Source organism: Teleopsis dalmanni, chromosome 1 (assembly GCF_002237135.1).
Source record: "Teleopsis dalmanni isolate 2A chromosome 1, ASM223713v2, whole genome shotgun sequence".
NCBI lineage: Eukaryota > Metazoa > Arthropoda > Insecta > Diptera > Diopsidae > Teleopsis > Teleopsis dalmanni.
Window position 1 is genome coordinate 67,649,594 of NC_051846.1, and position 26,585 is coordinate 67,676,178.

The following is a 26,585-nucleotide window of genomic DNA, read 5'->3' on the forward strand; positions in this document are numbered from 1 at the left end:
TCCTGTTTTTGGCGATATATATAATCACCAAATAAACAATATATGAAAAAGAAAAAAAAAATAAAAGAAAAGTAAAAAAAATATATAAAAAAAAAATAAATAATAAAATAAAAAAATAAAATAAAAAAATAATAAAAAAATAAAAAAATAAAGATAAAAAATTAAATTCTAACAAAAAAAAAAATAGTATAAATGATTTATAATAACATATGTATAAATTTTTAAAATAAATTCAAACACAAAAAGTCAAATTATGCACTTTTAAAATCAAAATTATAAATCACTAAATAGATACGATTTTGAAAATCTAAATAAGTTAAAAATACAAAAGACAATAAACTATGACTATAATATAAAATTACTCATTAATTACATGATATAAAATTTTATATGTGAACTATAATGAACTATAACTTGATAATAAACAAAAAACTATAAAAAAAAACAAAATAAAGTATACAATATGACATTTTTAACTTAATATTATATATGTAATATATTTTAATAAGAAACTATACAAAGTAAAGATAATATATAGTAAATTAGAATCAAAACATACATTACATATCTACATATATGTACATGTATATGTATATTATATATATATAAAGGATGTCTCTAATTTTTGTACTCGGAAAAAAATTGACTGATTCCATTGAATTTTTTTAAACTACAATTAATGGTGAAAAAACGTTATCGTTAAGAGAAGGTTAATCTTGCTTTATAAAGAAAGAAATTATTATTATTAAAACTTTGTTATTAGAAGTATTAAAAATGCCATTAAATGTAGTACGAATTGAAATTACAGTGAAAAGAAATAACATATAAGACAAAATTAATATAAGAGTTTCACAAGGTATATTTAAAAAAAAAAATGACTACCATTGAACAAAGCTAATAAGATGAAATCTCTCATGACAGGGCTAAGTACATATAAAATACAATATATGGACATCAGGTTTTATTTAAATTTAATTTTAATAGTACCGAATTAACATAAAAAACACAAAAATTTGGTTTTTAATTAATAAAAAATAAAATTAAAAATGGAAAATCTATGTCATGTACATATAAAATGTAACATATGAAATTAAAATATTATAAAAATAGCTAAAAATAAAATATGTATAGAAAATAAAAAAAAAATATACCATTAAAAATATATAATATAATATATATTGTATTATATATAATTTAGTTAATACCTCCATATAATTTTTATATGAAGGATAACATAAATATTTAAGATATATATATAAATTATAAGACATATATAATATACAAAATTTAAAATATTTAATATTTAAAATAATAATTAAATAATTCTGAATGAAACATGTAATTCATATAATGAATGATAAAAAATATTGAGTCTAAAATAACAGAATAAAAGATAGGATTCAATATAAATAATGAAAAATAAAAACAAATAAATAAAGATTTGTTTATATATTATTTTTTAATATAAAATGCATACTTAAAATTACAGAACAATTTATTAAAATTTATATGAAATAAGCCATTATTTATCATATGATATATAAGTTTTTATGTTCTAGCTTTTGCTATCATGCTGCTATTAGACTCTTTTCTTGTTTTACTCCTAATACTTCTCCTCATCTTTTTACTACTCTTACTCCTACTATAAAGGTACTGGACTTGTTTTCTGGTATTTACTTGACACAAGCAGATGAGATGGGCAGAAATATTATTCTGTGTCTCATAGTATGTTCAGTTCTTTAGTTCTATCTTCGAAAAACGATAGTTAACAGAAGCATAACCCGTTAAAAAACTATTTTTTAATTTGAGAGCTCACATTTATTTAGACTAAGAAATTTTTTATTTTTTTCATGAAATATAATTTAATAATATTGAAGTTTTAAAATCACGAGATATTAAAGTACGAAGTCTTAAATAAGAAAATGTTAACAAGATTATCAATAAAATATAAACTATGCAAAGTAAAATACAAAACATATAAAAATATAAATATATATATATATAAAAAATATTTAAAATATATTTCAAAAATTATTTTAAATTTTGTTGTTGTGTTTAGTTTAATTAAAAAAAAAATAAAATAAAATTTACATTCTCAATATTTATTGGAAAATGTACTATCGTTATTATTCAATAAAACTTAAACTAAAAATATAATAATATAGTTTATGACAATAAATTTTTAGCCAACATTGCTGAACGTAGTGCGTAAGATAAATTCTCTTAAACTCAAAGAAACACTTTTTCTCTTATATTTTCTCTTTCATTAAAGTCTTTCATTTAACTTTTCGTTGTGTTGAGATTTTAGTTGTTTGAATTTGTAAACAAATGCGACTTTCATTGATAAAAGCTTTCCAAAGTTTTTCACTTACACAATCCAAAAAATGTTACGAACGTATCTTCACATAATTTAGTGACTCATCTGTGTTGGAAGTTGAACATATCTTCAACTTCTGGTAATGTGCCAAATGATATGATATGATAATGTCCGTTAAGCAATGTGCTTAAAAATGTTCAATTTATTAAAATCATTTATTTTTCTTTCATAAATTAAACGAATTATATACAGTAAGTATGCTCTATAGATATTCAAAGAATAACTTCTTTTCTTGTAGTTATTGTTAGAAATGGATCTATGGTATATGCTGTATATTAGCATTATCATATATAAGAGATATCGGAGATATGAGAATACAAATAATGAGTAACATTTAAGTATTTGCATCAAAACTCTTTATTGAACTTGTTTTCCTAGATTATTTAAAAAAATTTATTAAAATTAATGGAGTGAAATTGCCACAACAATCAATTTTTTATATATTGAATAAACATATCAATGGTTTCTAGGTTTATAGCTACTAATACACAGGGTGTTTTTAAAAGGAACCAATAAGGTTCAAAAATAGGTATTTGCGGTGATATCATCTATTAGCATTTATATTTCGGCGTTTTGTTGACGTATAACCCATCTAATGTCTTATTTGCTAGCCTGGACAACATGTTTTTTGATAACATTAAACGCTATGTTGAATCAAAAGGGTACTATTTTAAGTAAAATTAACCTATTAATACAAAAAAACCGACTTTTTTGGGCAAAATTTCGATTTCAAGACACACCAATGTGATGTCAGATTTTTAGTTATTTAGTTATAGAATCAGTTATTTTGAGTAACTTTCACTATATGTCGAAATAGAATACTTCTCTGCACTTACAAAAATTATGTACGCCATCTATTGGGCTTTCATGGAATGGAAGCGCAAGACAAAGCATTTTCGACTTACTTTCGTCAAAAAATTATTATGGAATGATCACATAAGGGAAAAGAGGATTGTACTGAATTTAAACCTTTAAACTCTAGGAACTTTATGGGGCAGGGAAATGAGTATTTAAAATAACAGATAATTAGCTAAGCTTACTCTAGTTGGCTTCTTAGCGAAAAAGTAGGCTCCCATATGCTAAGGTAGCTCCCATATGCTAAGGTAGCTCCGCCTACTTTAAACAAACTTATGACATCAAAATATAGTTATTTAAAAATTGATTAAAGCACAGTAGTGTGTTAGAAATTTATATCTACATATATAATGAAAGCTGAAAAAATTGAAAAATACATTGGGAATGGAACACTCGAAATTTTTAATAATATGAATGCTCATTAGAAGGCACAGTTAAACTTTTTAGAAATCACCAATTCTTGTAGGTTTTAAGTTTTCACTTGTAGATGATCTAAAAATAATTAAACATAATCTGATGTTTTATTCTTATCATTTATGCTAAATTACATCTATACTTAGTAGTGAGTTACCCAAGTAATCACTTCTCTAAAAGCGTAAAAGTGTATTATAGCCTGACTTTGAGATGAAAACACAAGAAGACAGTTAAGTGGTTACTCTAAAGTTTAATATATTGAAAACTGAAGTTTTGGAAGTACATAGTTGATAAAACCAATTGTCTTTATTAAAATCTGTTGTCAAATTGACATTCCCAGGAATTTGGAATCATGTCTATTGTTGCTATAAAAAATATTGTTTACTTTGGAATGATATAAGAGCGCATAACGAAGTTCAACATTTAAAAAACCTATAACACACGGAGTATCTAAGTAAAATGTTTAACCAATAATTAAGTAATTTGTCCATAAAGCTTAAAAATATCTAGAATTGTCAGGTGCAGTAGCCCGTTTCAAAGTTATGACACTTTATAGTTCAACATATAACAGAAGATTGAATATATTTCCCCACACATTATTTTAAAACACAAATATGTATATGGAATAAACAGAATAATTTAATTAATAAAATTGTCAGGTTATACAGTACTAACAGTAATAATGAGAATATTACATATGACTGCAAACCAAGGCCAATATTTGCTTAATAATATTTGACCAATTCACGTAGCCCAATCGAGGTAAATACAATGGCATTCAATATGACTAATGAATAGCAAATTAAGTAATCAAATTAATTTTTTTTTACTGCTTAGAAGTAATACTTGTTTGTTTTATAACGGAATTTCAATAAACGTGTGGCAAGCGCCATCTCTTGCCTTTTTTGTAGAATAGCAATATTTGGAAAAGCTTTCTTGTTTTGTTTTTGTGCTTCGCTTTTGCTGTATGATTTCATGCATTTAGTTTTTTGGCGCATTTAGTTTTTTCATATATTGTGTGAGAATATCAAGAAGTAGAAAAACTTAAATCACTACAACCGGTATTTGAACCTCATGTGGAGGTAAAAATAAAAACGTTGGACTGACTCATCGATGATTACTCGCGTAGCACAGACAGTTTAAACGCGGGTGTGGAGTATGGCGTGTGTTCATTGACACACTGAACGAATTGCCAAAACGAGTAAAAAAGTTCGCTTTAATGAATTAAGATGAAATGTTACATTAATTGTAAGTACTGAAATGGAGAAGAAAATATATGCCATAAAGCGAAAAACAAAAAAAAAACAAAAAAAAAACAAAAAAAAAATTATAATAATAATTGTTACGTAAATTATATGGAATTAATAATTATTAATATTTCATTTTAAAGATTATCATTATTCATTAATTTTTTTCAATTACCGATTAAGAGATAAAATAATATTAGTAACGATTATTGCTTGAGGTTTTATTTATTATTATTTATTATTAAACTATACTGATGCGAATTTAGAGATATTAGTCAGCAATTCTTGGTCCAACAAATAACTTTGATTTATTTTGTAATTAATGCAATATAACTATTTAGTACTATTTCCGTAAAGGTAATACAAAAAAAAAAAACACCACTATATGCTTACTGTTTTCACTTCATTGCATTTTTGGTAATTGTAGTCTAGCAACACAGGTACATATATTGCTCCTCTCCAATAATATCGAATCATCTTTTTTGTCTAATCTGTAGATGGCTTTTACTATAGTTGGCAGTGCAGTAATCTATTATTAAGAATCAATTTCTTAATAGTAATTCAAGTTCATAAATTCATCGTAATATTTTTTAATAAAATATTGCACCAGAGGAGTGCAATATATGGTATATGCGCAATATTTTTACAAATCAGTAAATCTGCAGTTGCAGTTGTCTTTTCAATATCTGGAAAAGCTCTTACTTTGCCGTATAATTGGAGACCAATAAGTTTAAAGCTTGCTTTATGAAAATAATAGAAAAAGCAGTATTGATAAGACATCATAACATAGTTATGGCTTACGATATCATTACTATAAAAGAAAACCAATCTTTCTACTGATCTCCAGCCAGCAAGAATATTTCAAAGGAGCAAGAGCTGTCAGTAAAATAAAATATATTGGAATGGATATGTTAAATAAGATGTGGCATAATGAGGTGATTGTCGAGGTAAGCAATAATGATATTTCAGTTGAAATGATAAAACTTTTAGCTAGCTTTTTTTCAAATAGAGAGTTTTTTGCCAAAATCCAAAACTATCGTCTACACAGAGAATTGAAGCGAGTGCCTCTCTGAAGCGAGTGAAGCGAGATTTTTCTCTGGAATTTATGACCAATATTACTCTTCTCTGAAAACACCTGCATTATACATGCCAATAAAGAGCTAATCCTGTTGTAAACAATTTACAACTTCAAATTCATAAAATAATTATTAGCTTTCGAAAGTGGAGAATAAGAGTATTGCTAAAAAAACGAAAGTTATATTTTTTTTACAAGCTGAAGAAATCAAAATCTAAGAAAAAGTCAATACTGTGAAAATAGAATAAAAAGATAATGTAAAATAAATAGCTCTAGCTTTTGAGGGATGATATATTTAGCTGGGCAGTACATAGGTAAAAAACTGGTTAAGTGTGAAAACTAAAACTCTGCTTTGTAAGCATGGAATAGAAGATAAACTTAATTATGGTTGTGGTTTTTATGGCAATGCTGCTCCATTCACCATTAGTAAAACTTCAAACTTACCAGAATATTATATTCGGACAACTGTTAAAATCTCCATGGTATATCGAAAATGAAGATATAGATAAACACTTGTGAGTGGAATAAATATACTTGACAATACTTGTAAATATATACATGTGTAAAAGTATATCAAGGACAGAGCCCGGAAAGGCTCTGATTTGATTTTATGGATGTTCACACTAATTCAGAATTGTAATCTTATAAAACAAACGCGTTATATATTTCGTTAGAAAGATATATGCTAGCCTTCAAACTATACAAACTATAAAATCACCTGAATAACTAATTATCATAATAACGAAGCTCTTGTTACAATGGATCATCCAAGTGGTCACAGAAAACATTAAGTGAAAGTGCTTTTGAAACTAACTCGCATTAGTAGAATTTTAGACATTTTTGGAGACTAAAGCGATATTTTTTGTGGTTATGATTATTAAGTCTACTACATAAAGTGAGCATAAAATAAGTTCTTATATGTTTCAAAAAGAAATAAGTCAAGATGTTGCCAATATTCAAAAACAAAATTTTATACGAAAGAGTGAAGAAACTATGCACGGATAGACGAGCCCAACTGCTGGATATCACGTTCTCTGATGACAAATTTTTCAATTGAAGAATTCACAAAGTAACAGAACAAATAAAGAGATTAAAAGAAAATTAAGTTAAAGGAATGAAGAAGACAAGTATCATTATTTGTGATGCTATGGGCAGTCGGGACAGTCAACGGATGTTTTCAGTCAACGCTTTAGAAACCTGACGACCAGTTTAACGTAACACTACTATGAAAGAGAGCGGACATTTCAAGAAGTTTTACTATCTTCACAATTTTATGCTAAGGTAAAGATACTTCATATTTTATTTTGAGACGTTCAAGATTACGGGTTACAAAGTTGGTATAAAAAAATACAAATGTGATTATATTTAAAAGAAAATCGTTATTAGTTTTTGGATAAAATTTTCGAGGACTTACACTCATGCTGCTTGCAATTCATTTGTTGGTTAAGAATAATAGTTTGCGCTGGAAATTGATATAAACTATCAGAGAAACTTGATAGAAACTATCAACTTTTCAAAAGAATATTAAAAATTATTATAAAAGTAAAAATATATGACGTTCTATAAAACGCTAACAATACAATATCGCAATGTACTGAATAATATTTTTGTATATAATTCCAAACATAAATCTTTATAAGTTTTAATTTTTAGAACGCACCACATATTATCTGATATATACAGAATTATATATAGTAACACATATTTCTTAATAAAGCTAATTTGTGCTATCAACCAAAAGTATCTAAGTCATCTGTATTTTCTTAAGGCTAATTAGCTTGCCGTCTACAAGTAATTTACATTTTATTCGCAGATGCATCTTAAACTCACGTCAGCAAATTGCATTCTACGTTTTAATTTGAATTTTTCAAAACAATATTTCTACTATTTGCATACATTCGCTTATTGACATTTTGAGATGTACTTCTATATACTTAAATGTATCTTAAAAATTAAAACTGAATTTTACAGACAATTTTATTTTACACTCTCTCTGCATTCAGATTCAGTAAACGACGAACGAGTAAACATATTTCGTGACACATTCAATTGAGTAACGTTTTAAAATCTTTTTTATATAGATTTTTTTTTTTTGCTGTACGATATATTATTTTGAATTATTATAATTAAAGTTTACTAAACAATTCCATTCACGCCGGTTAGAGTTTAATTAACTGCTTTGAATTGTATCTGGCGTTTTAATGAATTTATGCCGCGTAGTCAGTTTTGTTTCATTTTTTGTTGTGGGTGTCAGGCAGTGTGAAGAAAATATTTTGAATGATTGTCAAAATATTTAATAAAACAAACAGTAAATTAAAAACTGTATACATTAAAACAATTTATTTGTTTTGAACGTTATACAAAATATAAACTTATTAATGAAATGTAACGCCAAGTTAAAAAATTTATATTTCATTTTAAAGCAAATTTAATGGAAATTGTTAAATTAAAGTTTACACATAAATTAATTTATATTACTTTGAAAATGAAATGAAATAAATATCTTTAAATATAACTTTATCTTTTAGAGAAAATATTTTCAGAACAACTATTTTTCTGAGTCACGTTTTTCTTTCACACAAATATGTAACTATATGATATTCACATCTAATTTCATTAGACTCTACAATAAAAATAAAGAAATTTGTCTTGATCGTATTAATGTGCATTTCAGATTTTAAATTCCAAAGTAATAATATTGATTAAATATCATTGTTAAATAATTGTATTCATGGTCTTCGTTTCTTTTAGTTAAGATAATAGCTTATATAAACACAACTTTGAACTACACTTGGTACTTATAAACAATATGAAATATTAGATTTTCAATTTTTTAACCAGTCTTTAAAGAAATAACCTTATCTCTCCAATAGTTGAAAGGCACATCACTATCCCAATTGTCAAGCAGTGTTTAAACTGATATGTTAAAGATTTTCTTTAATAAGATAAACTGCTGTCATTACTGAACCGAACTCATAGAGTACTTTACTTCGTCACAACATAATCACAACTTAATTGTGGAATCAACTCGTCTAAAATTTGACTCCAGTTAATTAATAGATAATAATATAATTTTTGGTATATTTGAGATAGCTGTAAATCGAAGGAACTAATTCTTCCATTCGTCAATAAAGACCTTTCTTCTGCAGAATTGAGCTGAAAATGATTATCTTTTATAGTCATACATTTTTAACATTTCTAAAACTAAATCAATATTGCTACATAAAGTAAAAACCTTTTAGAAATAATATTATCAATTTTAATTTTAACACCGAATAAGTACGGTATAAGCTACTTATATGAAGTGCTTGCGAATATTCAAAAATTTGAACAATTATTTGCAATATGTTATATGATAACTCAAAAAATGAAACAGAGTGACGGTTCCAACAACTAGCGACTATATACAACTCTAATATTGCTTGCAATAAACCTAGAGATAAAAACTAGATCCGTTACTTTGAATTAGGCAACTTAACACATATGTCGTCTTTACCGATACACAGTACACAAACTATGAAGAAATACTTTCCTAAAAACCGGTCTATTCTGGAAACCAAAGTATTATACACCAGTAAATGGAGAAAACTGCAGTACGTCTCGCAGTATTTATGCGGTGGGTTCGTATACACCAGTAACCAGAGAAGAGAGAAGTAAGCGTTACAGTGTTCATGGGTTCCTTGTTAATAAGTTTTCAGAATCTGTTGTTGTTATAGGCAGGTCGGATGAACTGAGAAGTAATACATAAATTAAGTTCCTTCCATTTTTTTACAACTAACAGAAAAAAAATATACTTACATTGTGACCGAAAAGTTTCCGGAAATTTTAAATAAAACGCAAAATTCTTAACCTTCATCAATATTTATTTTATCTCCTTCAAAATATGCTCCATTAGAAGCGATACATAAATGCCAACGTTTCTTCCAATCATCAAAACATTTTTTATAGGCGCTTTCCGGTATGGCTTTGAGTTCCCTCTGCGAATTCTGTTTTACGTCTTCTATGGATTCAAAACGCGTTCCTCTGAGTGGTAATTTGAGTTTGGGAAACAGGAAAAAGTCACACGGTGCAAGATCAGGTGAATACGGTGGCTGTTCGATGGTATTTATTGAATTTTTGGCCTTAAAATCGTTGATAATGTTGAACAAATTGAGGTGAATCGGAACAAGCCGAGCGTTGACACGTCGCATACACAAATTGTCCACCAAAATCAAACGAGCCATCTCACGACCGATGCCTAGCTCTCGTGCTATCTCTCTAACACTCACATGAGGATTTTTGAACACGATTTCCTTTGCCTTTTCAATGTTTTCGTCGGTGGTAGAGGTCGAAGGTCGTCCAGAACGCGGCATGTCTTCGACGGTCGTACGACAGTCCTGAAAGGCTTTGTACCACTCATAAACTTGAGTTTTCGATAAAACTGATTCCCCATAAGCCTTTTGTAGCATTCGCAACGATTCTGCACACGAAATTTCGTTCGAAAAACAAAATTTGATGCAAACTCTTTGTTCAATATTTTTTTCCATTGTTTTTTTTCGCAACGCACTACTGAGGTGAACTGGTTTCAACAGCTGCCGTAAACGAACTGTCTGACAGATCGCGCTCATTTTTGGCATAGTAATTAAAGACAGTGCTGCCAAACTACATAAACTTAAAATATCGAAAAATATACAGCGCGCGAATTTTAAATGAGAATTTCCGAAAACTTTTCGGTCACAATGTATTATACTTTTACCTACCAAAACATAAGTATGTAGTTTTAATACTAATGACGTAGACTCTAATGTCATTCTATATAAATGGTTTGAATGTTTGTGTGAAAAAGCCTGTGGCCTGTAGTCTGACAACGATGCTGGAAGTGAAATATTAATATGCAACTCAAGATAGTTACTCTAATATAACACAGCAAGTGAATTTATTAATAAACTTTCACAGCGAATTACTTCCAGAAAAATGTGCGAACATAAAAGTCAAGTACGGCTTTGGTTCAATTGGCTAATGAACGCTGACTCTGAGCATCTTAATTGGTAGGGCACGATTTCAATCTCTGGTAATTGTAGTTTCAAAAAATTATAATAGTTATTATAACGAATAATTAAATACAAGAATTATTTTCAAGACCACTAATGATGAGTATTTACCAATACTCGAAACAGCTTAAAAATAAAAATATTTTCCCAGCACTGCAAAAATATTGCTTTCTAACAATATTGTTAGTACTAACAATACAAATATACAGCACAAAATTTTATTAATTCTTGCATTTTTTTCTTGGATGTTTTACTGCAACATGAAGTTTAACTAGGGTTTCACATAGTAAAAACTATGTAAGAATTAGTTAGTATTTAATGATTCAACATATTAAAAATACCATAACTCTCTGTAATACGGAAAAATTAAGTTTTGAGTTCAGTATGTTCTTATCAAAATAAAAACTACAGGAATTCATATTGTAAAAATCTTGACTGGAACAACGCATTCTTTATTCAAAGAACTCAAAATGACGTAACCAAGCATTTGGCGGACTTGAATTATTCGCATTGAGGTTTCATAAAACCAAAAAAAAAAAAAAATTATAATTATAAAAATATGTGTATGTTGAATACAGGTAAAAGAATAATTATAGATACAAAATTTTGAAAATAAAACTGAATAAATAAACCCACAGAGCAAGCGCAATACAATCAAAAAGATAAAAACTTTAATATTTTATCAAAATTTTACTACAGAATGTTAATAAAAATAATTTTACGAAATATACAAATTCAAAAGCACAAAATAAACTTAGTTAAGTTTGATAAGAAAACTGTACAAAATCATATTAAAAAAAATAATATAAACAATTAGTAACCCATTTTAGGAACGACCAACGACCAATACAGATACAAATTACAATTTCACCTGTTATCGAAGCACTTTGCTTTATTGGAATACTCATGTCTTATCTAATCTTATCATCTGCACTGTGAGGATTGCAAAAGCTACAAAATATTTTGTAGTTTCTACGCCCTTTTAAATTTTTTCCATAATATTCAATTTCAGTTAACGAACGACGACGAAGTAACGAATTTTTCTTTTTTTCAAGTAAAGTTTGTGAGCCACAGATAATATCAAATAAATATAAATAAAAATTTATTAAGCCTTAATAATACTAATTGTATTATAAAAATATATCTAAACAAACTTATTTTTGTTTAAATTTTAATTAAAAAATTAAGTGAACAAAAAAAAAACAGCAAAAATGGTGTCTATAGAAACGATTGGTTCAATTTTCATCAAGGGAATGAAGTTGGTAGGTGCTATGGGCTTATCTTGTACCAAGATAATGCATGATCATTATAAAATTATATATATAGAGAAACGATCTTAATATAGTAAATAATAAAATTTAGTGAAAATCAATAAAATCGAATGAATTTGTTAATAAGAATGTTTAAGAATAAATTCAATGTTAGCTGTAATAAACCTTTTAGCGGAACTTCCTTTAGAATCTCCGGTAGTGAAAACATTTAAAAGTAAAATTTTTTTCTGTTAATTTTATTTATATAAAATTATATTATTTATAATGAATTGCAAAAAAATATATTTTATTTGATATTCAAACTTAAAAACTATATTGAAAGTGTCGCGCAGAACATATCTAATGAAATTTAATGAAAATAATTTAATTTTATAAATTAATTTGAAAAATTGCTACTTAGTGATAATATTTCTTATCAAACCTTAGTAGTCATACCAAAAGCACTGAAATTTATTGGAATGAATGGATATTTATTTATAAAACAAACAAAAAAACAATTACTCATGCTAAAGTAGAAATTACAAACCAAGTGAACCACAAAAATCGCAATGTGAAAGATAAAAACACGGGTACGATTATTTAAAAAATGTCGCAATTGGGAGTGGCAAAATGTTTCGAGTTATAAAAAATCGGAAAAAAATAAAAAAATTCTTAAGTAATTATTAAAATTACAGATATTATGAAAATCTACTAAAAACCCATTTTAAAATTAAATTTTTATTATATTTTTCCTTTTTCATTATTATAATGCAGATCATAAATTTGGTTATCTTGATTTTATACTGCATCGGTAATGGTGGCACATTTTTGGGTGTCGGTGGCACATGGAATCTGAATGAGGAGAAGAGTGCTGGTTGTGAAATAGTCGCTTCTGGTGTAATCGTAGGCTATCTCGTTTACACCTGTGTACATACTGTAGCCTTCTTCTTTGGTACTACTAAACATAACCGGTAAGCAATTTTATCTAAAAAATTTATACATATTTTTTTAACATATCTGACTTTATATTTCAGTGAACTCTCCGACACTATAATGAATGTGGTTGGTACTTGTTTATGGATATTTGTTGGTGGCGTTGCTCTACACTACTGGAATGGTTATATGTCAGATGAAGATTTCTTATATGTCAATTCAGAACGACAAGTGGGTATTGCTTTGGGTGCGCTCTGTGTAATTGAGGGTGCTTTGTATCTTGGCGATACTGTTGTGGCTTGTATCCACTTCTCTAAAGGCGATACTGAATACACTCAACAATTTAAGTAATTCCGTACGAAAATAGTTCTTGCAAGGACTACTTGCCAAACAACGAATAAATAATACATTTATTAATAACACATTATTTTAGTTCAAATTAGTTTATAACGTTTATACATTTTTTTTCTAAAGTTTTTAAAATTTCTATTAAAAGCTGCAGTTTACTTCAGCCCCAACGTACATTATGACAAATATATAAAAATAGACCAGCATAATTTTAATATCAATAGTTAAGACAAATTTATTTATAAAATAAAATTATTATTGGAGTAAACTGTAAAATGATTGTGTTTATTTTTTATGAAGATATTTGTACTTTATATATTTATTTGATAACAATATATCATTTCAGGCAAATATTTATTTTAAAATTTAATATAAATTCAACATTTAAACATTTATTTAAATTTTTGTACTGCATATTTTGTGTGTAAAAAGAAAAGCAGTACCTTACGTTTGATAAGTATCTTCTTTAGTATAATATATTTATATAATGTATCTTTGTTTATAATATAACAACATATACGAAAGCATAATTTATAACCGAACTATATAGGTTTCAGTATTTTTTTTTTTGTTATAAGGCAACATCTAAAAATTTAAGAGTTTAATTTAAATTTTAATTTAACCTTTAAAGTTATATTTTGTACTCAAAAAGTAAAAAAGAAATATTTTGTTTGTATGGAAAAAGAAACAAAACATTACGTTGGGTATTTGAGAAGTAAGTTATAACTGCACTAAATAGGTTTGGCAGCATTTCTTTTATAAGAGACACTATTTAAAACCTAAAGTCTAGATCTAATCTTTAAATAAAATTTAACTTTAAAATTTAAATCAATTTTTGATATATAAAATTTGGTTAGAAAAAAAAGGAAAAAGCTCATTACAAGAATTGTTGGATAAGTCACTAATAACAGCATTAAATAAGTCTTAAAATAATTTTGTCGCTATTTTTTTCATAAAATGGCAATATCTAAAAGATTAAACCTAGATCATTACTCTTTGCAAATAAAATTGTTGTGTGAAAAAGCAGTTTCAGATCCCATCATAAATATTTTTTTGTAAATATAATTTTGATTTGAAGTGATATCTATTGTGCTACTCCTACGCTATAGTCTCTATGTTAGCCTAAACAAATTAAATCCATTCATGTCTCTTTAATTTAAGATTCCAATAAAAATCAAATAGTTCAATGTAAATTATTTGGAGAGAGATATCACTTATTATCACTACTTGAAAAATATATAGATCACTCCACTGTCGAGAATATCATTGACAAAATTAAAGAACAAGTAGAAAATTGGGAAAAATCACACAATTCAGTGAAAACGTGCTCCGAAAAAAAAAGAAATGATCCTCGATCATTTTTAAAATTAAAATAGGCAACTCTACAAGCTTTCAATTTGTTGAATTTGTCAGCCAAATTTTATTAAATTAATCAAATTTTTGATGTTCTTCATTACAGTTGGAGCCCTTCTAGTTTCTTTCCGTCAAGAGGCGTCACATTCAACAAAAAAATAAACATTAAAAAGAAATATTCTTTTGTTTTCTTTTAAAAGAAATTTTCTTTAAAAGAAAAAAGTAAAACAAAAAGGGTTTTTTTTATTAAAAACTTGGTTTTAATAATATTTGAAATAATCATATTTCAGTTTTGCTTTAAGGAATCTTTTCGAAGACAGGTGTTTATTTGTTTATTGATAAAGGAACTTATTGAAAAATATACCTTCTATTTAATTTTAAATACGATATTTGTAAGCACAACTTAAAGTTTATTCACTATCTCATTATAAATAAAAATTCTGTAAACAATTTTTAAGAAGTTAAGAAGTCCTTTTTGTTGCATTAAATTTTTTTCTACAAAGTCTGTATATAAAGAGACCCCATATATGTTACATCATTTTTATTTAGGTTCAATATTTAGGTTCTAAGTATTTATATTTCGATTTCAATATTTTAATTTTAATTGTTAATTAATTATAATTGTTAAAATTCAGTTTTTTCTAAACTATCAAATCGATCTCCCTGATATTGGTACTATTTAATCTCTTCATAAAGAGGCAGAACCTAAAATATTTTTATTTACAGTCAAAATTTACAATGCCAATTATAACAGTAGGGATTATATCTAAAAATAAATTACAATCCAAAAAAACCTTCAGAATCTTATGGTACATATAAAACGTGTTACTTTGGTAGTTCCTGTATCAATTTACATCAAAAATTCAATTTTAAGGAAACTTTTGTATGAAAATATAATACAAACGATTAAATTATAAAAAATTGGTATATATTAAATTTAAACCCATTCATAATTTATGATGTAGCGACACACGCAGCGTTCATTATCATAATTATAATTATAACCATAATCATAATAATAATCATAATCATAATCATAATCATAATCATAATCATAATCATAATCATAATCATAATCATAATCATAATCATATCATAATCATAATCATAGCATAGTCATAATATAATCATAATATAATCATAATCATAATCATAATCATAATCATAATCATAATCATAATCATAATCATAATCATAATCATAATCATAATCATAATCATAATCATAATCATAGTCATAATCATAATCATAATCATAATCATAATCATAATCATAATCATAATCATAATCATAATCATAATCATAATCATAATCATAATAATAATAAGCAATCATTATGGAAGCACATTTTTGGATATGTACTACAAAATCTGTTTTTTTGCACCCTTTTTAGTTAGATTTAAATTCAATCTGAACTTACCTTTATTACTCCATTACTATCCACAGCATCTGCGCCAACTTGTTTAGTTTTACGTATATGTTTACTTTTGTCCAATGATCCAACTTCCAGATTAAGTACATCCACGATATGTTTTGAGGATTCATCAAATATAAATGATTTTCGCGACATATCATTTAAAAGTTCAAGTTTACGCGAATCTAAACTAAAACGATAAACTTTACGAAGTTTATCTAAATTATGTTCATAATTTGCGGTATCGAAATTTGAGTTACGACAATCACTATTGTGCCGAGACAATTTTTGCGTTGCACTAGTTTTACGTCGTCGCACAACAGTCTGCGGAGTTGGTATACTAATATTTAGATTTGTATATGATGGTGAAGTGGGTAGTGGTAATAATGGTGTCGCAGCTACAGCATTACTACTCTGCTGACTAATGTCTGCATCGTTACCCATCAGACTAATCGTGGAAAGCCGCTTTTCCAATTGCTTTTCATAGCCGTTAAATTTGTCATAGTCAATAAAGGACATATTCTCATAACTGACCATATTGTCGATAGCTTGCAATGATTGTAATGACGCACTCCATCTGGGATTACATTTTTCTGGTTTCTTTTTTTCGCTTGTTAGACCAGCAAAAGTTGACTTAAATGAACTAATTAATGTATTGGAACGCCTCTTTTGAAAGTTAAGTTGAGGATTGTACCCTTCACTTGGTGTTAGGCTTACGAGTGAAGGTTTTCGTCTCAACTCAACTTCTTCATATGGTGTTGAAGCATGTAAGGGTCTGTTGTCGTCACGTTGTGGCGTTTTATCCGTTACTTGTGCGTTAGCCGAAGTGTCCGTTATGTTCAGTATGTGTTCAGTTGGTTCTAAGGAATTTTTACGTGGCGAGGCAGGCGAAGTTGGATCACTTGATTTTTCAGCTTCCTCTGATAATTGTTCTAATTGTGGCTCAATCAAACTACGTCGATTTGTTCTTCTTAGCAATATCATAGAACGACTACGGGTGAATTTGGTCGGTCCCAAGCCATCATCGTCAGTTTTGGTTAGGTTTTCTTTGCTACTCGTAATGGAGTTGATTAGTTTCGATAATTTGTTTCGTAGTGAGAAACTATTTGAGCGCTCAAATTTTGGAGCATTATCATAGTCTGAAATAATGGCACGTGGTGGTAATGATGAAGTCGTTCCGTTAACGGCAGACGCTGCTTTTTTCTCAGCCTCGTAATGATCTTTAAGTCTTTGTGCAATGTTATTATTGTTGCTTTGTGTATTGTTGTTATTGTTGTTATTAATGGCAATTTGTGTTGTTGGAATTTTATTTGTTTTCCCTGTCAACTTATTGACTCCATAATTAATGTCCTTCGATCCATTCGCAACTGAACTTTTTGCATTTTTACCATTTTTTTCAGCTTGTTGGAGCTGTTTCTTATTGGCTTTTTGTGTTTTCTTCTGAGCTTTGGCGACACTCTTTGCTTCTTTCGCAGAGTTCATTTTGGCTTTAATTCAAATTCTTTCATTAATATTAAAGTAACTGAAACAAAGGGAAAAAGTTGATCAATGATTTTAAATAAAGAAAAATATTCGTATATTTATAATAAATGAAAAATAAAATTGTATACCTCCTCCTGTGTTTGTAAACGTAAAGCTTATTTAGTTCACTAGTACTTTTTACAATTCTAAATATAAATTTTTATATATAGTATTTTTTTTTATTAAAACTATGTGTAACTTTTTATATTTATCTCTTTGTAATGAACTAAACAACTGTGAAATTTGCAATAGAAACAAAAATATTGAATTAAAAATATTTGAGAGAATAATTTGTTCTGTTTTGTTTCCGATAAAATACAAATAAATTGAATGCAACAACAACGCATTTCGCTTATCATTCAAAAAAGAAAAAACATGGACACAGAATTGATAAGATTTCTAACTGCTGAAAATACCTTTTGATATACAGGCAATTGCGTCTATTATCTATATAAAAAACGGGGTATAAGCAGCAAGTGTGAAGTACACAGCAAAGGTGACATGTGAACCGATGAGGAATGCAAAGTTTAAGTTATGAGAATGTTCGCAACTGCTTGTCATAAGAATCTAAAAACAACTACTACCATCACTCATGAGTATCTATGCACGGGTAAACATACTATAGTGTTAACTAAACTATTTTATATATAATGTGAATATAGTGTAAAATAATAAAGCTTAATAAAACAGGACTTGTGCCATTTATAAATAGTTCTTTTAAGTTCAATGACTTATTTATAACTTCTGCGTATAATTTCTGACCGTGTTTTCTAATTATCACTTAATTAGACAATAAAATCTTTACAATAAGACCTGTTATTTAGTATTTTGTTTACTAGCAATTTAACATGTTTGACACTCAAGTAACTAACATATAAACAATTGTGTTTAAAATCTCTTAATTCACGTCTGTTAAGTTAAAGTAATTTTCTAATTTTGTCGAATTAAATATACAATTGCAGATTCATAACTAAATTATATATATTATGATATGTGTTTCTCATTTATGCTTCCTAGTTTTTTCCACCGAGATAAACAGAGATAAAAATTTGTCAAAACGTGTCATTTGCTGCGTGATAATCCAGTGCCAATAGAATGAATGGCGCCTTATTGGGTTATTAACATGTGGCATTTAGCTGACAGTTGACTGCAATTGTTGTTAACCTATCTAAGTATTAGAATTTTATCTTTTTTTTCAAATAATTTCATTATTTTCTAACAACACAAAGACCTTAATGATACATTTGTTCCTTAAAATTCAGATAACTTAAAACCAATATATCTAACAACCCTTCCCAATCCCAATCGAAAACTACAGGTTCAAGTAAATTAACTATAATTAAAAGCACCTGAATGTCTTGGTACATTATGTTTTAATGAAAAGCAATTAAAAAGCTTTACTTATATAAAATAATTACATTTTTGTGATATGCAGAAGAACTTATTAGAGAGGTTTCCATTAGTGTAATGGTGGAGTCGTAAAGTGTGGTAGAATTAAGACTAGCCGGTCAAAATTAGGTATTTTCAGAATCCTTACAGATATTTAGATGAATTTTTCTTTAACAAAAATTTTTATGAGTATCAAAAAAATTTTTTTCCATTATTTGCGATTACTACCGATTCGCTGAAATTCCGGTGCAATAAATATACACGATATGAAAGTACGAAATATTTGAAAGAAAATTAATTTTTTTATACATTTTTATGGCTGCAACATCCATCTCCACACAAAATATGTAGGCAGGTATGTCAGGAAATGAATGAGGCCTTAATGATAAAATATACCTATGTGTTTTGGTTCCAATTCAAAGGAGGTTTGGTCAGCCGATAGCGCATAAAATAAGTATATCACAGACAATATTTAAGGCATATCATTTTTAAAGCTTTACTGATTCATAAAATTTAGAATTTAGATCGAAAAGTATTAATTCTGTCATTTTAAGGATTGGTTAAAGGTTAAGCGCTAAGAATTACAACAGTCTCCAGTTTGAAACGCATTTCTTCTATTTTTATTTCCTATTGATATTAAACTGAAAATAAGTACAGACAATTGAATTCAAAACGAATTTCCAAAAACTTTTAATTAAAAATATTAAGAAATATTAGAAACAGTTGCATGGACAACCAAAAATACACATCATTGAAAACTGGAATTATTTATAATTTTTCTTATTATTTGCCTCTTTCTGTTTAAGTACTGTTTGTCGAATAACATAAAAAAATTGTAATCAGATGCATTATTTTCATCCAATATAAAACAAAAAATTTTTTTTTTATTTTGAAAATTTTTATATGTATTTGATAGTGACATTTCAACATATTCAGACTACATATTCATAATAACTATTTATACCAAAAATAGCAAAAAAAAGCAGACATCACGCATGTCATAAGTAATCAACATAGTTCCTATGTATACTAAGAAATAAACAACAGTCCAAGTATCAGCTAACTGCACTGTAAGTAGGGAAAAGGGAAACCAGCTCATCCAGCCTCTACAATGATTATGCTTTGACTTGATCTTATCATACACTCTTATTTTTTAACTAACAATATTAATTTTTATTCACAGACAAATGAGAATTCCAATGAGAATTCATGTCTGCATTCATACATAAGAATCTTGTCCGTCTGTTTAACCAAATTAGATGTGCAGTAAAGAGCTAATTAGTTGCACTTAAGTAAAAAACTTTTAAGAATAAAAGCACTCAATACTCCAGTATTGAAACCACACTAAAAATACGAAGAAAATTCATAAAAAAATTCAATAAAAAAATTTAACAAATAATTATCTTATAATGTTTGTAAAAAAATGCCAGTAACATAAGAAATGCTTGAATAAATATTTTTAATATTACAAAGAAATCAGTCAAAGTGTCAGCTTACTGCACTTAACAAGAAACGAAAAAACTTTCTGCACAAAAACTTAATATAAAAATTTTCAAAAGTAAAATATTATTGCAAAAGTTTATTTTTTAATTTTTTATAAAATTATTCAGCAAAACCGAAATTGTAAGATATATAGTTAATATGTTATAAATATTAAATTATTTAATTTACATTAAAATGGAAATAAAATATTCTACATTTTAAAGATTTTAACCGTATGATTTAATACTAGACAAAATTATAGGACCATATATACTCGTAGATATCAAAATAGTTAATTACTAGATATTTGCTATTCTCTTTAAAATGAAAAAAAAAAAAAAATGGAATAGGTCTTATCGAAAATATCGTTATCGTAAGTTTAACGTAAGTGACCAATAACTACTTGGGCAAGTGAATAAGTTAGATATAAATACAAAAAAGAGAGATATTATAACAATAGTTTCAACATTAGTAACATTTTCTACTTATATAAAAAATGTTTAAAAATGTAGTGATACATTATGAATTTTAATCACTTTGATACAAATGTTGTAGTTTCCATTAACAAACTTGTTCATTTAAATCTATTAATGTTTTTACTTTTAATTCAAGACACGTTCAAATTGTACTAAAACTGGTTTGAATAGATATTTTTTTCTATATTTTTAAATTACATACAAAACATAGAACTGAAAATACAACATTTATTTTATTTTCAAGTAATAAATTATTTTTATAATTATAAAATATGAACTTGCAAACACTTTAAAGCAGTGTTCCCCAACGTAAGGTCCACATTCCACGGTAACATAGGTAAATACGAATGTTCGAATAAAATCGTACTAAAAACTTATCTATGTTAGTATATTATAAATCTATATGATATATTCTTTAGTAAGATATTACACAAATACACAACGGGGACAGATTGTGTTAACTATAGTCACACACCCACTGTTAATATAGAATCACAATTCTTCTCTATTTCTTTTTTATTATATCATAGCTATTCGGATATTGTGTTTATGATTAGGCATCGGGAAATATTAGGACTATCGTGTCTCCAGTTGTCTTAAAAAGTCCATAGTTAATTCGGATAAATTAAAATACCGTGTTTTAATGAGAAGATTGAAGTTTCATATTTTCAATATATTAATATACAAATATTCAATACATCATATATAGATACATATATCATAAATCTATTCCGATAGGTTGGATTGGATTTATTATCTTTATAAGTCCTTATATAAACCTTATAAGATACGTTTCTAATTACAAGAATAATATTGATTTCCCATTGACATTGTAAATATGGTTACTATTCAACTTCATAAAGGTTGAAGACTTAAGGTCTTTGGGTTATGTTTGGGTTGCATCGTCAACAGAGCCACCGTCAATACAGAGCCACCGTCATAACATTATTAAATGTATAACCGGGTGGTTCTAAATATTTTACTTTTAACGTTTTTGTATTGTCGATATTAATGTTTATAACGATGTTATTCATGCTTAGGACAGTGCTTAGAACAATGATGATAGTTTTATGGTTTGAAAAAGAATAGGAGCAATGGACCAGTATCAAAACTCAATTGAGTATATTTTAGAGTTCATGAAGGGAATATCGGAAATTATTTAAATACTTCTTTAAGGTTCAAATTTAAATAGTATATTTATATTTTTGTCTCTGGTTGCTTATATAAATTATTGTTATAATAATATATATGATATATATAAATATATATATATATAAATATAACACAAAGGCCTATGTATCAAAATGAAAAACATAAGCCTTGATATATTAGAAAACCTATATAAATTCTTCTGTATAAATGGAGTGACGAAGAAAGCCTTTTAAGTAAGTTATAACATGAAACATGATTGATATAACATTGAGAAATTTTATAGTAAAATAATAACTTAGTCGTACCTTTGAATTTAATTGGTTAATTTGATAACACTTTATGATCTGTTTCTGTCACTTCGAATTTTAAAATACTTTATTGAGTTTAACATATACTCGATTTTTGAATTATGTTCCCAATATATGTAAATATTTACAAAAAAACGCCGCATCTCAGAGACATACAATAGTCAAATCGAAAGGTCAGACCCTTTCATATATTAATATTTTTACAGATGCCAACATGAGTTTAATTGTTTACATATATAATAATATATTGTAATACAATATATAATAAAATAATATATATATTATAACATAGTATAATATAACGAATGATAAAATTCTGGTGTCAACTATTTCATATAACATAATTCGTAGAATAGTCAATTACTTCACATATATTAATATACTAAACTTATAGATGGAAATATCTACGAGTTATATGAAATATCTCTGAAATGTGTGTTCATATTTACTCTCAAAGCTCTCACGCTGTCTGTATACAGTAGTTTAGATGAAATATGAGAATAACGAAATGCAACTAAAGTAATTAATGCAATTACTGCAATATAATGCAAATGAGCAGAAAGAACAGAAACAAAAATGTATATGTAAAAAAATGTAAGAAACTTTTTACTACAGAAGGTTTAAGGAGGGTTTGCAAACGACGTACACATATACAGCAGGAACACTCAGAGAATAAACCGTTAACTCACATTGTATGAAATTGGTATAAATTTTCTAATACTTTATGCACTACAGATATATTTTTTTTAACTATAATATTTTAAATTTCATCACAAACTTTATCTTACGGCAGTAAGATCTGTTTAATCCTGCATCTTCTTTACTAGATTTTTTTCATTTCTTTTGGTATTGTGGTGATTGTAGACCATCTTTTGACTTCTAAGATTTAGTATATTCTACTTCAACAATACTAGCAGCTTTCCGTTATGAAAATATAAATCATAGAAAATATATATCCCTAGTACTTGCAGTCTCAAAAAATTATTTACGAATAATTAAATACAAGAAGTGATTCAAAGACCACTGATAATGGGTATTTAGCAATACTCAAAACAGTTGTATGGTCAGACAAAAATTCAATTTAAATAAAAAAAATTGTTGTTGTAGTTCATTAATTGACGAAACCTCTCTAGAATATATATAAACATATATAGATGCTATATTATATAAATATATATATGTATATATATAGGTATATGTAAATTATATGTATTAAGTATAATAAAAAATATTGTTTGATTTAACCTAACTTGTTACCCTCGTAATAGCATTACTAATTATTTATTTTGTTTATATGTAGTCTTCACTTCTGAGTTTTCCCATTTTCTTTCTCGTGTTTAGATTAAACTTTCAATTTTCATAATTAGAAATTTTCTATGGCATACGTTTTTGAGGTTAAGATAAAATATTGTTTTATTATTTTTTCTATACGTTTATGTACTAAATATGTTATATATGAATGTAGCAAAAAAAGAACTTTGAACCGGGAAAATAAATACAAAAATTTTTAAAATACAAAATGAAAAACAATAATGTTTAATATTTTTTTTCAAAATGAACTGACGTTCATTTTACTCACTTCATATTAAAATCAAAAGTGAGAAAAAATATAATAAATGTCCGCAATGAAGTTTATAATTTTTATTTATTTATTTATATATTTTTTTAATTATTAAATTGCTTTTTGATTTTTTACATTTAAAAAGTAAATTAAATAGTAAGTCAGGTTCATGTAAATATTTATTTCATTAGCGTTTTTTATTACTTTTGAAAGTGTTGTTAATTATAGAAACGTTTTTTAGTGTAGTTACGAAATATTTACAGTTTAGAAACGTGACAAATATAGCTTTTTTTGTTAATTAATGATTAAAGGCAAAAAAATTGAAGTCTTTTGCACATCCTGAAATGCTTTCATACAATTAAATTTATGAAGGTGAATAATATCTATTTATATATTTTAGATATGCACATATGATAATTGTTAGAGTTTATAGAAATAAATTGGTAAAAAAGTTTTAGTATTGATTTAAAATCATACTTCTAAATTCTCAAAGATATAGTTGGAATATATGACCGTTTGAATAAACAAATATCTAAGACTGTTGTTTTACTTTCACCAGAAACAATCTCCATATATTATATAGTAGAAATTGGTATATAAAGTATATAAAGCTATATAAAGTTTTATGTGTAAAGGAAGTTTATAAAGCAATACCTTGGAAAATATGAATAATTTAACATGAGAAATTAATGGAAAACAATAATGCAATTCATAACATTTATATGAGATAACAAATAACTCGCTTCCAACTAATAACACTAAGCTATAAAAAAGTATTTATAGTGATCATAAAATCTTTCAGATCATAATGATTACAGAATACAGTTAATACTTTTCATAGTTAATTATTTAACTATTGGATAATTTAAAAACAAAAAACCATTGTTTAGTTTAACATGAAGGGATATCTCTGACATTACAGCTAAAAAATTTTGTTGATCACCTTAATCATCTTAATATTTCTAATCAAATAATAATATTATTAGTTATTAATCCCTCCATCATCGGTGGTTTTTGATAATATCTATTAGTGCTGCTCATATTATTCGGATATTTTAAAAACCGAAATATTTCGATTAATCAGATAGCGACGAAGTCTCCGGAGTTGAAAAAAAAATGGGATTTTTTCTCAGCAACACTGTATGTGTGCTAACAAGCCACTGCGAAGACATGTTGTGAGTCTGGGTCTACTCTATAATGACTTTTGTCGCTCTGAGTATGAGTAGGAGGCCGTGCATTATCTTAAGTGTCAGTGCTATTCTTTAGCTCGGAGAAGATTAAAAATCTTTGGGGCCACTTTTCTTCCGACCTGACCGAACTGTCATCCTGTAATATTAGGGACTTAGCCAAATTCATAGAACTGTCAAGTCGGTTACCCTTTACCTAATGGGGAAATCGTTACCTTTTTCGGTGTTGGTCGTATACTAATCTTTCAATCTATATACGTACCAATGCTATTCCTGTGGTACCAAAATGAACTATTATTTCAGCTGAAGTGGACTTTTTGGAAACAAAGTCGCCACTCTAACCTACGCACCACTCCCTCTTTTCTTTTGTTTTTGTCATTATTTAAGTTTGTCGTGCTTTGGTTTTTAAACGTCATACCTTATTAAAAAAACGTTATTATTAAAAAACAAAACTTATTAATAAACACGTTATTCTTTGTGAACGGCTGTTCTAGTGTGACGTTACAGTCAATTCTTTGGTATACCTTCAAATTAGAAATTAGATATCATATATATTAAAGGGATAAATGTTTTGCTCTTAATTACATTCTGACCAAATGAAATCCTTAGATTTGTTGACTAAAATTGTATACTTTTAAATTATTATTTATTAAGTGATTCCTGTGAAATTGAATTTTATTTATGGACTGTGATCATTTCTATTATTAAATATTATTCTACTTTGTTATAATATATAACTAATCGAAAAATATAAATGCTATACTGTTAATTCAATAGTTTCAATATATACTATATAAAAAATCTAACTTTTTATTATCTTCTGACTGTGGTGAATAGATGAAATTTATTTTTCAATAATTGGAAAATAACTATATATTAAAAATTATAATTTTTTAATTAATGTTATAAATATTATAATTGTACACTATATATATATATCTTTGAAAGGCCCCATTGGGTAGAATACATATGATCTATATTTTATATTTTTTAGAAATTTATGAATATATTAGTTTATAAATCTTTCGATCGCACATTTTTATTATAAAACATAAATATACAGTTAAACTTCCATAACTCGAAGTATCATTTTGCAAACAAAAAGTTCGACTTATGGAGATTTCGAGTTAGAGAATTTAGAATTGGATCCACTTAGAATTGGATCCAGTATAATGATATATATACAGAGCTATAATGCTTAATAATATCGTCA

At 26.8% G+C, this 26,585-nt stretch overlaps 2 protein-coding genes across 6 annotated transcripts in view; one reads left to right on the top strand and one right to left on the bottom strand.

The window, feature by feature from the left end:
• Positions 1 to 26,585, bottom strand: part of LOC119672089 — a 224,598-nt gene that overhangs the window by 190,896 nt on the left and 7,117 nt on the right. For 4 of the 5 annotated variants that reach the window (XM_038083052.1, XM_038083049.1, XM_038083051.1 and 1 more), the window contains exon 2: positions 16,303 to 17,818. In XM_038083052.1, the coding sequence (XP_037938980.1) occupies positions 16,303 to 17,778 (1,476 nt within the window). In that variant the 5' untranslated portion in view covers positions 17,779 to 17,818. Of the gene's footprint in view, positions 1 to 16,302; positions 17,819 to 17,906; positions 17,975 to 26,585 lie in introns of those variants that run through there. The other variant, XM_038083050.1, reaches the window with a different exon arrangement.
• On the top strand, positions 12,132 to 13,756 carry LOC119672091 (protein snakeskin). The gene is made up of 3 exons (XM_038083055.1): positions 12,132 to 12,260; positions 13,023 to 13,219; positions 13,283 to 13,756. Exons 1-3 carry the CDS (start codon positions 12,210 to 12,212, stop codon positions 13,530 to 13,532), a joined length of 498 nt encoding a protein of 165 aa, XP_037938983.1. The 5' UTR covers positions 12,132 to 12,209; the 3' UTR covers positions 13,533 to 13,756.